General features: G+C 38.0%; 1 protein-coding gene across 2 annotated transcripts in view; it reads left to right on the plus strand.

Annotated features, from left to right (window-relative positions):
* ACO1 (aconitase 1) overlaps positions 1 to 16627 on the plus strand; it is a 43268-nt gene that overhangs the window by 21874 nt on the left and 4767 nt on the right. For both annotated transcript variants that reach the window (XM_021537139.3, XM_085567399.1), the window contains 15 exons: positions 786 to 925; positions 1845 to 2016; positions 2451 to 2551; positions 3523 to 3639; positions 4875 to 5034; positions 8173 to 8308; positions 8765 to 8849; positions 9107 to 9263; positions 9821 to 9945; positions 10693 to 10797; positions 11505 to 11647; positions 13033 to 13180; positions 13593 to 13715; positions 14671 to 14856; positions 15591 to 15728. In XM_021537139.3, coding sequence (XP_021392814.2) covers positions 786 to 925; positions 1845 to 2016; positions 2451 to 2551; positions 3523 to 3639; positions 4875 to 5034; positions 8173 to 8308; positions 8765 to 8849; positions 9107 to 9263; positions 9821 to 9945; positions 10693 to 10797; positions 11505 to 11647; positions 13033 to 13180; positions 13593 to 13715; positions 14671 to 14856; positions 15591 to 15704 — 2012 coding nt within the window. In that variant the 3' untranslated portion in view covers positions 15705 to 15728. The remainder of the gene's footprint in view (positions 1 to 785; positions 926 to 1844; positions 2017 to 2450; positions 2552 to 3522; positions 3640 to 4874; positions 5035 to 8172; positions 8309 to 8764; positions 8850 to 9106; positions 9264 to 9820; positions 9946 to 10692; positions 10798 to 11504; positions 11648 to 13032; positions 13181 to 13592; positions 13716 to 14670; positions 14857 to 15590; positions 15729 to 16627) is intronic.

Consider the following 16627-nt stretch of genomic DNA (forward strand, 5'->3'; position numbering starts at 1 on the left):
GAAAAATATAAATATTTGAGGGACTTTCTATAGGCAGAAAGTTATAAAACTGCTTAATTGCTTGGCTCTAAATGCTAAGTTGCTAGATAATAAACATGGCTTTGTTAGATTGCATATGACTATGACATCTTGATATGTTACCTTAATAAATTAGTTATTTGCTAATTATTTAGTAAATAACTATTTACTATATTTACTTAATATTAAGTTGTAGCTGGAATTCTGATAGTGAAGGTGTGCATAACAATGGTTCCCACCTACACATTCCCAAACCCTGTTGGAACATAGTGGACATAAGCGAAGACATTTCTGTCTTTTATGTTAGCATTCTTTAGTAACACTATTTTCTTTCAAAATAATTTTTAATTTTTTTTTTGGTGACCAACAATCATGATCTGCATATGTTTCCCTTACAGCACATGTTCAGTGCCATGTCAGTGGTTCTTGGTTTGTTGCATTACATGTTTAAGATACTAAATAAAACTTTTACATCTGTTATTGTAAAAGCCAAGCATCCTTAGAGTAAGTTGCTTAGATTCACCTAATATCCCATCTAGTGGCTTAGGAACAAGGATGAAAATACGAAACAAAATGAAATTAAAAAGCCCAACCTTGCAGGAATGGCAGCAAGATGAGGAATGCCTCTTAGCAGAAGACTCAGACTGCTTTCTCTACCCTTTCATACCTTAAATAGAGTACTTATCAGGCAATTGACTTCACAAGTTTGTCTCTGACATGTTAGTATCTTTCTGAATAGTCACATTGTGTCCTCCTGTTGTGTGCAGGTGTGGGTGGCATTGAAGCAGAAGCAGTGATGTTGGGACAGCCAATCAGCATGGTGCTTCCTGAGGTGGTTGGTTATAAGCTGGTAGGAAACCCTCAGCCACTGGTAACATCCACTGACATTGTACTCACCATTACCAAGGTAAATTACCAAGACCTGATATTTTTCCATTACTGCTGAGAGATAAACACATTCTGTAGGACAGAGCCACTGTACAGAATGTTTAAGAACCCTATGTATGCTTCCAGGTAGTAATTTTTAATTTTTAAAAAGCTTTATCCCTGTCTGTGGATTCTTTGTAGGCAAATCTGTTTCCCATAAGCCACACAAAATATATGTTGGGATATTTTGGAATTCAGTAATGTTTTGGAGCAACAGTGCTTTTTCCTCTACCTCAAAAAAACACTGATAACTTGTTTTTTGAGGTCACTATTTAAAATAAGGCAATATAAAATCTGGAAACCAGACAGTAAGCATTGCAGTCTTATTTCTTCCATGTGCAGGTGTTTGACTCTTGTAATATATTTATAATACATTTACTCACTCCGTACATTGTCACTGAATTAAGAGTGTTACTGGGTCAGCATCAGTGTTTTTGGAAGTCAGAAGTCTGATAGAGGAGTTCATAATGGAATGCTGTCTACAGAGAGACCTTCAAATGGGGAAAGCCAACATTTTTTCATCATTTAATTCAAATGTTATGGGTGTTCAGTTTGATTCATGTGCAGTTGTTTCTCCCTGTTTTTCCATCTTCCTGGGTTTACTGTGTGAAGACTCCCCACACAATTCTCTTCCTCTATGTTGAGAATAATGCACTTGTAAGACAGTCTTAGTTTAAATGAAGGGAAGGACTAGTTTTAGAAGAAATATGGTCCTGTGTTGTTCCTTATTATTGAAACGTTACTTCTCTCTGTCCTCATCTTCATGATTTAGTTTAGCAAAAGCTTCCTGGTTTCAAATGGCTGTAGAAATCTTCACAAGAGATTTCTCTGAGTCATAACAGACATGTTCATGTCATTTGACACATAACAATGACACAGGCACTGTATTTTTATAACAGCATCTTCGCCAAGTTGGAGTCGTGGGTAAATTTGTGGAGTTTTTTGGTCCTGGTGTTGCCCAGCTGTCAATTGCTGACAGAGCCACCATTGCCAATATGTGTCCAGAGTATGGAGCAACAGCTGCATATTTTCCAGTGGATGATATTAGCATTGGGTACCTGATACAAACTGGTAAGTATAAGAAGAGACCACAATTTAAGGGGTAATTGAAAGGATGCCAGGTCTATATGACATTAGTAGTGGAACTGAATGAAGCCTTCTGAGCTTCAGTTCATTTTTTTATTGGTATTTACTTATTAAGACTAGTTTTTGCACTTAGGATGGATATTTAGGAAGAGGTGAGTGTTGGACTTTTGGCAGCCTGCAAAAAATCTGAACCTAGGTTGTCCAGGTGACAGAAATAGGAAACTAAAATTTTGTTTCACAAAAGCCACTAAGTCTGCTCAATTGGTTTGTTTTTAGTGGATCTCTAATATTAGTCTTTAAAGGGTCTTGTAGTGCTATTGACAGCATGCCTGTTATGCACTTTTTTTTTTGTTCTGTCAGATGGTGGTTCCTCCATTTCACTTGCATTTTGGTTTTGCTGTATCTGGCTTTCTTTTTAGGCCGTGACAAAGAGAAGGTTATGTGCACAAAAAGGTATCTTGAGGCTGTGGGAATGCTAAGAGATTTCAAGAACTCTTCTCAGGATCCAGACTTCACACAGGTTAGAAACTACTCTGTTTTCTGGCTCCTTACTTTGTGCCCTGTCCTATTTTATTGTGATGATTGTCTGTTTTTCACAGAAACTATGAAATAGTCAAGGAATTCCTTGTCCTTTGCTTTGGTCTGCACAGCTGTCTTATTTTAAGGCTCAATGGATTGAGTCAGCTGGCTCTTCAGGTGTGAAAACTTGGATGTAGGTATAGACTGGCTCTAAATTGACCTCTAGCTGGTGCAGATTCTTTAGTTTGTTCGATGGAGCTTTGAGAAGTCCTTCCAGACTGAAGGATACGCTGAAGTGTAGCTGTGGAAGTAATGTGGATGTTGTGTGTTTAAGTCCTTTTTGCAGTTTTTTTTTCAGTTCAGCCAGTTTACTGTGTGAATCAGGACCCTTAGAAGCCCTGTGTGGGTAACCAATGAGCACACAAATAATTTTCTGTGCAAGATCTTCCTCTGTGTCTAGGAAACTCAAGAATATTCCTGGTTTTCTCTACTGTAAACTTTTATCTTGTAAATTGTATTTGGGTCTGCATGATTATTCAAAAATCTTTGTAGATTTGGAAGGATGTAGCACATTATGAAAACAAAATTGGAAAATGGGTGAGGAATATATGAATAATAGCAGAACAATAGTCTGCTTTATTTTGTATCAGTACCGGTATTTCTTCATGTAATTTTTTGACCTGCTTCTAGCATGTAAAAGACAGATTAAAAAATTAATCTATAATGCTTAGATGCTTTAGTGACATTCAGTTTTTTGATAACTTGAGTACTTTTGATAGTCATATCTGTGAGCTGGCAGCATCTAAAATTAGAAATGTTCCTTTTCTTCTGATTTTCCCATTCTCGTGTGTCTTCAATAATTTCTGCAGACATAGCATTGATTCAACAGCAGATGTAAGCATACTTGTGGCTTACCTGGCTTGAGCTTCTCAGGTAGTGCCCAACCACTCTCTGTTTATCTTACTTGAACAGGTTGTTGAGTTGGATCTCCATACTGTTGTGCCTTGCTGCAGTGGACCAAAGAGACCTCAGGACAAAGTAGCTGTGTCAGATATGAAGAAGGACTTTGAGACTTGTCTTGGAGCCAAGGTAGGGACTGGGAACATTTGGGCAAACAAACTAATTCATACTTCTAAAAGCTGTCTGATGTTCAGGAACTACATTCTGGGATTGTATGTTGTTTGTTTGCCTACTGAAAAATAAATAAGGATATTTGACTGCAGTTTCAAAGGTGACAGAAGCAATAGGTAGTTTAAAATTGTGATATTGCTTCTCTTGCATGAAAGTGTTCATGTCCTATTGAAGTAGCATGTCTTTCTGATCTTAGGCCTAACATGGTTTTGACATAGACTAGAGATTTCTGAACTCTGCCATGATGGGGGGGTTGTTAATAGAGGGGACAAAATACCTACTGCACTGAGTTCTGAGATAACTACCCAGCTCTTCAGCTCTCCAAGCATTCCAAGTAGCTTATGCCCTGAATCCACAATGTAATTTTGCACTATTGAATCTGTTCAGCAGAGCAGAACTGTATGTGACTCTGTGACTCGTTAATGCTAGTGGTAAAGACAGAAAACAATGACTACATTCTGTATCATCAAGTGGTCATGGTCATTGAAAGAGGAGCTAGATTTATAGTTGAATGAATATTCCTGGATACTTAAGTTTTCTAAATCAGTTTGAATACCTGATACAGTAACCATCCTTGTTAAAGGCATTACAGAACTCCAGTGATGTAAAAGAAACCTAAACTACAGCAGTTCCCACTAATATTTGGTTTGTTACATTTTCCAACTCCTTTAGGTGATCTTATGCTTTCAGATCTCTAAATGTAATTTTTCATGGCATAAACAGTGCCTGCTTACTCTTTGTGTTTTTTCAACTTCCAGACCTTTGCCTCTCAAATCAGCTCCTCGTATACATTCAAGCTGTTTGATAACCCCGGCTTAAAAATCTTGCATGTTTTGCTAAAATCTCAGGACTAGATTATGTGCTAAGACTGTGTGTGATCAGGAATCTGTAACATCTAGGAATAAGAAGCATCTGAGAAATCCAAAGAAGGATATATTCATGCAGAAAGAAAATACAAATATGTTTTGCTGCAAAGACTGCCTGTTTTACCAGTAAACAGAGGAGAAACTTCAGAAAAAAAAAATTGTCCATCATTTTGGTTGTCAAGAGATGCAAGCCTTCACTATCAGACCTAAATCAAGCATGGATGTGACTAACAGATGCTTCTCATTAGTGAAAAAACAGCCCATACTAATGTTCAGTCAAAATGTTTGTTAACCACTCCTTTTGATTCTTACTTTCTCCTTCTACAGCAAGGATTCAAGGGATTCCAAATTGCACCAGACCGACACAACAGCATAGTCAAATTTAATTTTGAGGGCTGTGACTTCGAGCTTGCTCATGGCTCCGTAGTGATTGCTGCCATTACAAGCTGTACAAACACCAGTAATCCCTCAGTTATGTTGGGTGCAGGTAAGCTGATTTGCTTAATGTGCAGTAGTTTCTCTATGGCTCTGAATGTGTGTCCTAAAGACAACAACACTGATGTAATTCAAGGTGTACAGTGCTGGTTTTGTCATTTGGGGTGTTAAAGCTGAGCTTAGTTTTTAAAGCTAGCAAAGGACTTGTGGAAGTGGTAGCTAGAAATACAAGTTGATAAAAATGTATTCTTCCTGCACTGTCTTTTCTATAAGGCAAGCTGGACCTTAATTAAGCAACGCTTTTGGCACTTCTCCAAATGCACAGAAGCTGATACATAGAGATAAGAAGAGGCTGTTGAAAGCCAGAGCCAGAAGCGGGACAGTGAAGAATGGTCTTTTGGGGCAAGTCTGAAGGTGCTCTGATCTGTCAGCAGAGTGAAAAACACACATTTAGCTAGACGTTGTCCTCTAAAGTTGTTACAAGAGTCCGGGGGCCGGGTAGGTGTGAGTAGAGGAAGCAAATTGTATTCTCACGGATTGCCAGCTTTCAGAGCCTTTTCATTTATATCTTAACTGTGTCCAAAAGGAAGCCAGAGATGAGCTTGGTATGCACCACTACAGAACAGTTAGTCTCACTTGGCTGTATAAAATTTCAGGTCAGGCGATTGTTCATTTTTAATATGACTAGTCCAGGCAGAAAATTTCCTAATGTGTGCTTCTAGCAACAAAGTAGGAATGAAAAATGTCAGCTCAAAGGGTTCAGTCTATACTGGACAAGTTTGGCCCAGTTTCCCAGGTGCTTGGCTACATGTTTGCATATTTCTTTCTCTCCTCTGCAAATATATACATAGATGGTATCTGTCACTGTATGATCATTGCTGCATAGAGGCTTCCTAGTCTGTCAGACTGTTCATGTAATGCAGACAGTAAATGTAACTTTATTCCTTCAAAGGTCAGAAGGGATATGCACTGGGCAGTGCAAAGGCCCTTCACCAGAGCAAATTACTTCCTGGTTAAAGTAATATAATTTCTGTTTGTTCCTGTGTGGTGCTGGGAAGCTTTTGGGCTGTCAGCAGTCTCTGTCAACAGTCACTTTGTGTTTGGCTTTTTGATGTGATATTTATCACTTGTTTTTCGACTAGTATCTATCTTTACATATCAGCACCTCACCCCCTCCCAGGCCAAAGGTCTTTTAAACTCTAGCAACCGGTTCAAAGTCCATCATAAACTAAGATGTGGGGCAAAGAAGAAGCAGAGGAGAGACCTGCTCGTTTTATTACCACTTTGAGAGGAATTGAATTGAGTTCAGAATTGTGTTCCAATCCACTTGCCTTTAACAGGACAGCTGGAACAGCATACCTTTTTCCTTTTCCATTCTGCATTATCACAGAAATACATCTGTATTTCTTTTGGATCAAGAAGTAGGTTTTCTCCAGGCAAACACATTTGTTTTGTCTGTTCCCTTAGTTCTAGGTAGATGTATCTGTCAGTTATGCCTGTTGAAGATAGTTTCCTCTAGTTTTGGCTCCCAAGCTAATGACATGCGTTTTTAACCTTCTCTAAAGCAGTAGGGATACTGAATGCACTTTGAGTGTGTTCGCTACTATGTAATGTACAGCACCCTCAAGAATGTAGTCCTAAGGATTTTGGTGTATGTGGTCAGATTTAGTGGCTACTCTCATCTTTGTTGCCTTTCTGTACAGCAGCATTTATGTTTTGACCTTGACAAGGAAGGAAAAAGTAATTTTGTCAGTCTCTGAAAACTGTTGGTAAACAGCAGTGTTGAGAACCTCTGAGATACCCACAAGAAACACAATAGTTTGGATTTCAGGATGAGGTTTCAAATGAAAGTAAATGAACATACAGTTTATTTTTTATTTATTTTACTTTTTTACAGTTCCCAATTAAATAACCAAGCTAAAAAAATCCAGGATATGAGCAGTTGTTTCAAACTACTGCTATATATCCTGTGCACTATGCAGGGCTGTGTGTCTGTGGGGATAGTGGATATGTGCTGTAGGAATTTTGACAGCCTAATCTGACTTTAAAAAGGTGTTGGATTCGGATTGTTTAGAGGAACTGAAATTCTGGCATTTCCTTGCCAACTTTGAGAGTTTGACTATGCTATCTTTACAGAACTAAGCAGCAAGACAGAGGCCAACACTTTCAAACAGGTTGTCAAATTCTCAGTTCCTAGGATGACCATTTGTTCATGGTCTCATTCGCAGAAGTATCCAAGAGCTCCAGTTTCTGCAGATGCCTCTATTACTAAAGACCTTCAGCAACTTCAGGAATAGGACCACTTCTTTAAATTAATGTGTGTAAGCCATTACAACACTTAAAAGTGTCATTGTCCAGGTCAGGTCTTATCAGAGGTGCCAGACAGCTGGCAAAGACAAAACTGTTTCCTGACATCTTCCTGTTGGAGATCATGTTGGATCAAACCACAGCTTATGTCTATTTTCTTACCTAAATTAATGTCATCTGTGAGGGAGATAATGCAACATGGGAATGTGAAGTTTTGCATAGTTTGCCTATCTGTTTTTATGTTCATCGAGGAAGAGAACTGGAGAGGACTTGTTCTCCGAACATGCATCTTGGTATGGACAATTCATTTCAAAGGATAGAATTCAGGATAAATGTGTGTCTAGTAAAACATTCTACTGAAATATCTCTATGCATATTACAAATCCAGGAGTGGTAGAAACAGCACTTGTGCAACAAGCTGTGAATTGTGAGCTGGCTTGTTTGTGGCAAGGACCAGCATTGGTATTCTCATAGCCTTCTGCTCTTGAGGGCAGCAAGTCCTATGCTGGCAATTTTTCTTCTCTGTGTTACTACACCAGGGTAAGTGGGAGCTTAACAGGTATTCATTGCCTTTTTTGTGAGACATTATTTGTCTTACATATAGTGCTCTGAATTTTGAATATCTGTTTTCTGCCCCAGTGAGTGCATCTTATTGAATGCAACTTTGATCAATTTTCTAGTGGAACATAAAATTGCAGGTTGGATGTACAGTTCAACAGAGCACTAGCTGGCTGTCACAGAATTAGTGCTGTTGGCTTGCTGTACCATTTCCTTGTTGATGCCTTTCCTGTTCCCAGTATTTAATAGTATTTCTCTTAACATGCTTATCCACCAGACTGTCTCACTTCCAGGAAAATCTGCAAATATCCTCCGTATTTTTCAGGATTGCTTGCAAAGAAAGCTGTGGAAGCTGGTTTGACAGTGAAGCCGTACATTAAAACTAGCCTGTCCCCAGGAAGTGGGGTTGTCACTTACTATCTGAGGGAGAGTGGAGTTATGCGTTACCTTTCTCAACTAGGGTAGGAGTGCTTTTCTTACTGTTGTCCTATGGCTGCTTAACTAAAAGCTTTGTCAACAAGTGATGCAATAGAACAGATATTTCTCTGTACAGCTGAAAAGATATTGCAGATACCTTATGGTATGATCCTGCATGAGTGAACACATTGCTGTTGTGCTGGCTGATTTTTATACCAATAATGAAGGCCTGCTGTAACTTCTTGAAGACACATTCTTAAGCAGGAGAATGGGTTATTTTCAAGACTAATTGTTTTGAAACAGTGTAAATGATACTACATCGTTGTTCCTCTTGCTAGGTAACAACACATTTCCCATTCTGAATGCATGGACAGTTACTGCAGTGGTAAAAATAGAGCATTTTAAAAATGCTGTTCTCAGCAGCATTTCATTTATTAAAACAGTATTTCTCCTGAAAGTAACAATTTTTTTGTTCACTATTATTTTTATACTTTGTATAGATTTGATGTGGTGGGTTATGGCTGTATGACATGTATTGGGAATAGTGGACCCCTACCAGAGTCTGTTGTGGAAGCCATTACACAGGTATGCAGTTTTTCCTGTGCAGCTCATTTATGTAAACTGTTCTCTGCAGTGTGCTGTTCTGACCTGCATGTTGACTCTTCAGCTCTGTACAAAGTAAATTCAGTCTATATTCTTTTCTGTGGGAAGTGTTTTGGGATTGTTCAGGAGACAGTTCTGTGACTGGTCATCATTGCAGTGCAACGAGGCTCTGCAGACTTGCTGTGTTCGTGGATTCTGCAAGCACCTGACCTATCTTTGTCTCAAACTCCATCTTACAGGGAGACCTTGTGGCAGTGGGTGTGTTGTCTGGCAATAGGAATTTTGAAGGGCGTGTCCATCCCAACACCCGTGCTAACTACCTGGCCTCCCCGCCGCTGGTGATAGCCTATGCAATTGCAGGGACCATCCGGATTGACTTTGAGAAAGAGCCTTTAGGTAAGACAGTGTTGGGATGCTTCTTTTCACAGGTTATGAACTAAACTGTTTGGAATTAAGCACTTCAGAAACATTTGTCCTAGGGAAGTACTTTAAAGTACTAAGAACCTCTGGGAAACAAACTATGAAATTGTTAAGAGTCAGAGCAATGAGATGATGGAGAAAGAATAATGCTCACATTTGGCTTCCCTCTGATTCTACTGGGACATATTTTTGGTTATATCTGGGTGAAATAATGAAATAATGATGTATCTGGGTCTTTCAAGGCCAACCTGAGTTAGTAGATTTTCAGAGATGTTCAAGGACCTTCAAATATTCTTTCCAGCATAAATGATTCTATAAATTATTCTGGAAGGCCATTGGAAGTCACAAAAGAAGGGTTTTGTACAGGTATTATCAAGTTTGTGACTCAGTTTTCTGTCAGACCGTTGCAAGTGAAATACAGCGTGTCTCATGAGTGTTACAAGGAACACATAGCCAGAGAACACAGTGGTAAAGTCTTTTTTCTTCTTAGTGAAAAAATTATGCAACAAAATTGACAATACCATTTTATACAGGAATAAATTCTTCAGGGAAGAGGATTTTCCTGAAAGATATCTGGCCAACAAGAGATGAGATTCAGGCTGTTGAGCGTCAATTTGTTATTCCTGGGATGTTCAAGGAGGTCTACGAAAAAATAGAGGTGAATGAATCCTCTTGGCAGTAGTTTGATTGATGTACTATGCTATTATGAAGATAATGAAATTAACCTTTTTCATGTCTAGGTTTTGCTTTTGTTCTGACAGATATTCAGATGAGCTTGGGTTTTTTTTTTTTTCTGGATAATTAATTCATTCTTTCAGACAGTCATGTTTGGAAAATTGCTCTGTATGATATTTTTAATGTAACACGTAGATAATGTGTTTTGAACAACCATCTCCAGCTGATACTAGAAGTTGGAATATTCCAGCTTCACAGATGTTTGATTTTTTTTCAGCTGACAGAAAATTCATGTGCATTAACTAATAGGATTGATATCAGAAAAAAAAACTTGTACTTGGTAATGTCTTCTTGCAAATCCTTCTGGAATGTTGAAACAAAATATACTTGAAGTTTTTATGTTAGGGAAGTTTCTTAAGATTACTTAAAAATATAGTAGACAATTATAAAGTGTTACCTGTGTACATAATACAGGTTATTCTCAAAAAACAGGATGAATGTCTCTTCTTTTGTAATGAAATCAGGTTTTTCTTAAATTTTTTAATAGATAGAATAATTTAAAAAAGACCCCAAAAAGTAATGTAGATAGTTACATGCATTTTCCAAAGTGCTCTAAGAAATACATAAGGCTTTTGCTAAAGTCCAATTTGTAATTTTTTCTGGATTCTGAAGTAATTATGTTGCTTCTGAAAACTTAGAAATCAATGAAATGTTTTTGTATGTTTTTCAGACAGTAAACAAAGCTTGGAATGCCTTAGATGCTCCTTCAGATAAGCTGTATACTTGGAATCCCAAATCTACTTATATCAAATCTCCTCCTTTCTTTGATGGTCTGGTATGTACACACTTGCTGAATCAGACCAAAGTGTGCAGTGATCTTGACTCATATTAAAGGAGAAGGAAAGCCACTTCAAGGGGCCTGAGAGGGTTAATGAAAGTCTATAGAGGCCTTGATTTTTAAATGTTACACTTGGTTCTTAAGTGTTCTTAAACTAATGCAATTATATGTTAGAATTGTACTATTGTGTTCATTTTAATACAAAGGTGTGAGTGAATCTCAAAATTTCCTTTCACTTCAGGGCTCTTGAAAAGTCCTCTTATCCTTTTAAGTTGAAATACTTCTAAATGGTAACAAAGCAAGTGAAGAAAAACAACAGGAAATTAAATGCACTGATTTGCCTGCTTGCATGTTGCAACAAATAATTCAGTTTTCAAATTGCTAATTCAGTGTCATTTAAAAGTAAATTGAGACTTTAATGCATGCACATGTCTCGGAATTCTTGATTTTTACTCATGTATCACAGGAAGCCTTGGCTGGTTTTTATTGGCTGTTCAATTTTCTTCATGCATGAACTTGCTGGCAGACAGTCAGTGCATCATATTTGTTCAAGAGCATAAAGATTTTTAATAGTGTTGGATTTTTTCTTTCTCCTAACCTGTATAAAAAGAGAGACTTTATTTAGCAATTTGCACTTTTTTGAGAAAGATAAAGGAATTACTTTTCATACATTAATTGCTTTGTTTGTATTTATGATGGCTTAGACTTTGGCTCTTCAGACTCCGAAAACTATAGAAGATGCTTACGTCCTGTTGAGTTTCGGGGATTCTGTGACAACTGACCACATATCTCCAGCTGGTAACATAGCAAGAAATAGTCCGGCAGCCCGTTACTTGACCAGCAGAGGGTAAGCACTACTTAATTGTTTTTGTCATACATTGGGAAAAGAAAACAAACCACAACTGTTATGCCATTATGCACACGTACCTTCTGTCTGTTCACATACAGTTGTATACCTTGACAGCAGCCTAGACAACATATAAAATAAGAAACAAATGCATTTCTTTTTCTGCTACTTCAGCAGCTCTCACTGAGTGTAAGAAGTAGAATAAAGCATATACATCTGTTATCCCTGTAGAGTTAAAGACATTATGGAAATAGGGGAAGAAGATGACTTACTGCAAAAACTGGCTTGTACCTTTATTCATAAATAAGGGAATCAAGATTTGTCTCCCTGTCAAAGCAAAATGACCATTTTTGTTAGTGCCAAAAATGAGTTTTATATTAATTTCTTCTAGCACGTGCAACTATTTCACATTTCTAGACTCTTAGTTGCTACAGAACATCCAGAAGTTTAGGTTTCAGTGCAGCAGTAATTACTGGCAAATCTATTGTGATTGGAGTCTTGTAAAATGTTCATCTTTTTCTATGGCCAGTCTGTCAGTTTAGTACTTGGGGTTCAGCCTAAGGCAAGACTAGGACATACCAAGTTGACCTATTCAGACTTCACAGGTAATACATTGCTTTTATTTGCTGATTTTACTTCTTACACCTTCAGTGGTGTTTTGTGCAACAGCACGGACATAAAAAGTCCTAATTCACTAGACCTAATAATTTTGGAATGAGAATGGATTAAAACAGCGTGATATACTGAAAATAACTGCTCTGGACTCTGACCCCCTGCTATTAGTTACCTGGAAATCTGAATAGTCCTATATACATTACAAAACAGATACTGTATGTCATAGCTGCGATTTGGATGTAGCCCAGTGCAAACAGTTTAATTTTCTGTAACATTCTAGAGTAATTTTTGTTTGCTGGTTAGACTGGAGTGTCCCCTCATTCTTGTATTTCTGTTTACAAGTGAAATTTTTCTTCTGTAGTTCTAACTTGCAGCAGAGAGTCTTGCTGCCTTTTAGATTTTTAGCACAGTGCTCTGCTGTTGTTCTAGATGCTATAGTAGTATAAACAATGAGAATCTTCAGGCATCAGCTATTAAGAAAAAAATTGTGTTGCATCTGCTGACTTAATGTGAATTATATCCTTGCATCACTGTTGGATACTATTTCTAGGGCAAGAGTTGAGAAGATTATGGAAGCTGCTTTTTCTGACCAAACTGTAGGTATTTGTAAATCACTTTTCCTTCAAAACATCTCAAAGGAGAAGTATTGGCTAACTGGATGCTACTGCAGGGTGGGAGATACATGCATACCTACCTCTATTACTCTTTTTTTAGAACAGAGAGCTTTTATTCTGAAACCAACAGTTTGCTTTCTTCTTTTCCCTTAATAGCTTAACTCCTCGAGAGTTCAATTCTTACGGCTCCCGCAGAGGGAATGATGCTGTCATGGCCAGAGGGACATTTGCAAACATTCGCTTGGTCAACAAGTTTATTGATAAACAAGGACCTCAGACAATCCATTTCCCTTCTGGGGAAATTGTAAGTACACGTGCTTCTCTAAACTGTGGCTCACTGCCAACTGAGTGGATTAGTGCTGGCTTTCCTTCTTACCAGCTTAGGTAATTTACTTCAGTACGTTTTAAGTAAAGCAAATTGAGGGGGCATGAGCTGACTCAGGGAAGCAGTCACATGTACCTATGCAATGTGGTGATTTCAGGCGTATCAGTGGAGAGTGTAACTACTGTAGAAGCACCAGTGGAAGGTGCAGATTTGCGTTGGGAGCGAGATTAGGCTAGAAGCCGCAAAGTGCTGTACAGTCAATATCCTTGAGTGCTACTTGGTGAAGTTATGGGCTTCCATAGTTTATGTGGGGCACTTTTTTTCCTCCTTTCCTTGGAACTGTGATTCCACTTGCAAAAAGTTTACAAAGCATTTGGTATTTTTATTCCAGCTGGACGTGTTTGATGCTGCAGAAAGATACAAGCAGGCTGGTCATCCTCTGATTGTGCTGGCTGGGAAGGAATATGGTGCAGGAAGTTCCAGAGACTGGGCTGCTAAAGGACCATTCCTCTTGGTGAGTGGCTACAGTAAACTAGGAGGACAGCATTAACAGTGCATTTCTTTGTAAGTAAGACTAGCTTATGACCAAATCCCGGGTAGCTCATTCTCACTTTTGGTCGCAAGAGATATTTTGAAATCTCAGCTGCTTCCAAGAGACACAGTAGAGTTGCAAAAGCTATTTAATATTAATAGATCTTGTTCCAACTGGAAAGCTCACTGATCTTCATCTAGAAGTCCACAGGGCCACACAAGAAAGGCTGGTTGTTTCTTTGCTTCCACTTTCAGTAACCCCATAAACCATAGGTCTGCTTTCAGCAGCATCCTTAAGCTCACTTAGCAAAGAAAATAGAAAGTGTACACTAGAAAGTGTAAGAGAAGACTATCAGTGAAAATTAAATTTAACATGACTTCTCCATGGGAGCCAAATACAAATCCACATACAGTGAAATAGCTGTCTCTTTCTTTCTCTGTCCAGTGTTACACTGTTAACAGCAAGAACTCTGAAGCTTTCTTGCATTACTAGAAAAATGTGCAAGAGAGTTGGTGTTTAAATTCATGTAGGTTTTTGCAGGATTGTTTTTCTGTCAATGAGGTTTTGTGTTAAATGTATTAACATGTAAAATTTTCAAAATTAATTAAACTGCACACTGGTGCTTATAGGAGGGCAACACTGAACTAGGAAGAGTATTGGAAATTACTAGTGGTGTTCTGCATAAGACATGTTAAAGTAAATGCAGGATTCCTAAGAAAATGTGTTACTTTTTTGAGTCAGGCTTCTTTTAAAGAGGTGTGAAAGTTAATGTACAATCAAATCACCCTGGACTGTCAGTCAGCTGTCAGACAGACCTGCTGACTCTACCAGTAGCCAGTAAATGAAATGGAGGGGACCACAAACAAATTTTCTTCTTGTGAGTACAGAAAGACTGTTTTGAACTATGAAATAACTTGACCTGTTTTGCATTTCTTAGGGTGTCAAGGCTGTGCTTGCTGAAAGCTATGAGAGAATTCATCGAAGCAACCTAGTAGGAATGGGAGTGATTCCTCTACAGTATTTACCTGGAGAGGATGCAGGAACTTTAGGACTCACTGGACGGGAGCGTTACACGATTATCATTCCTGAAAAACTTAAACCACAGATGAATGTCCAGATTAAGGTATCAGACAGCCAAGAACTGAATTTTCTGAATCCCTGTGATTTTACTCAAAATTAATTCTCTTCAAAATGTATGCCGTGTCATATGGCAGAAAGATTCGCTTAAAATAGGGAGAAGAATTGAGATTATGAGGGAGATTAAAACAGTTATTCTAATAGGGGTTAAACTGAAGGAGGGTAAAATTAGGTTAGATACAAGGAATAATTTGAGATGAGGCACTGGAACTACTGCCCAGGGAAGCTATGGATTCCTTCTCCCTGGAAGGGTTCAAGCTCAGGTTGGATAAGGCTTTGAGCAACCTTCTCTAGTGGAATGCTCCCTGCCCATGGCAGTGGGGGTTCAAACTAAGTGATCCTTAATATCCCTTCCAGCCCAAACCATTCTGTGATTTACTATGATGGGATATAGAAGCAGGATGGTCAAACTGTTTTAATTAACACAAAGCCATCCTGTATTTTGGACCAGTGACTCAAAGTCCACTATTAATTTCTCAGTTATAAATGAAGCAGCAAATGCAAAGAGACTCCATACTGTGTTTGCTAGGGTTTGTTTTAAACCACATTCCTCTCAAGCAGCTTCTTGTAGTCTAGTGTGGATAGAAGTACTGATGCCTTTAGCTTTCTATCACAATTTTTTAAGATAGCAAAACTATCCTAGTAGTCTTTATTTTACTATTATGTCAAATAATATGTGCAAGGTTCTGCTGCTTGAATGACTTTCTTTGATCCTAACAGCTGGACACTGGGAGAAGCTTTAATGCCATCATGAGATTTGACACTGATGTGGAGCTCACTTACTTCCACAACGGCGGCATTCTGAACTACATGATCCGGAAAATGGCATCCTAATCAAAAACAATTAAGCAAAAACAGGTACAAACCTGTTTCTCCTGAGCACAATGAAACTATAGTAATCATGAATTTCAAAGTGTGAACCATAAAGTGAACAATTTTTTTCTGTGGATTGTATTAGAAGGCTTGTTTACAGTGCTGAATTTTTCTGTGTATCAGGAAACTAGAACACCCATATAAAGTAAACGGCATTTATTAATTGTTTTGTATGGCAGTTGGCTTGACTTACCTTAGAATACAGTGCAAAAGTCATTAAAATACTGCTGGCATCTGTAGAACCATTGCAGATCACGTGCTGATCACTTGGTTTCATGCTCATATCAGTGATCTAGAAATTAACTGACAGTATAAAAACATTTTTATTCCTTCCTGATTACCTGGCACTGACTTGCTTTCTTACTCAGTTAAACAGAATCTGAATCTAATATTGAAATAATTTAGCTGTTTATTAATTTTAAAAAATGTGAACTCTGTTTAAAATCTAAGCCTTTGTGGAAAGGTGGACTTATTGGGGATATTTCTAATAGATAAAATTAAATTTATTTTTAAAAAGTTTGTTGGTTCTGTCGTTTTATCCTTGGTGTTGTGATGCAGAGCAAGACTTTGGCTTACACTTTTCTCATTGTCCCTGTATGAACAGAATCATATGAGTCTTGACTTTCCTAGTTTCTTTGACAAGTTTGTATGAGCTAGAATAAATACAAATACTGTCAGATCCTGGCAGTCTTCTGTAATTTAACAGAATACGGACATAATACAATTCCATCTGTTTTGTGCCCTCAAGAAGACAATCTCCACACTTTAAAGATCCTCATCAGCAATTTCTACGTCAGTTAGCAACCAGTAATAACATTCATGCACTCAGTGCAGTCAGTGACTGCCCAATCAAAATTGCCATGTGAATCTATTTGCAAGGATAG

Source organism: Lonchura striata, chromosome Z (genome assembly GCF_050655825.1).
Source record: "Lonchura striata isolate lonStrDom1 chromosome Z, ASM5065582v1, whole genome shotgun sequence".
Taxonomy (NCBI): Eukaryota; Metazoa; Chordata; class Aves; order Passeriformes; family Estrildidae; genus Lonchura; species Lonchura striata.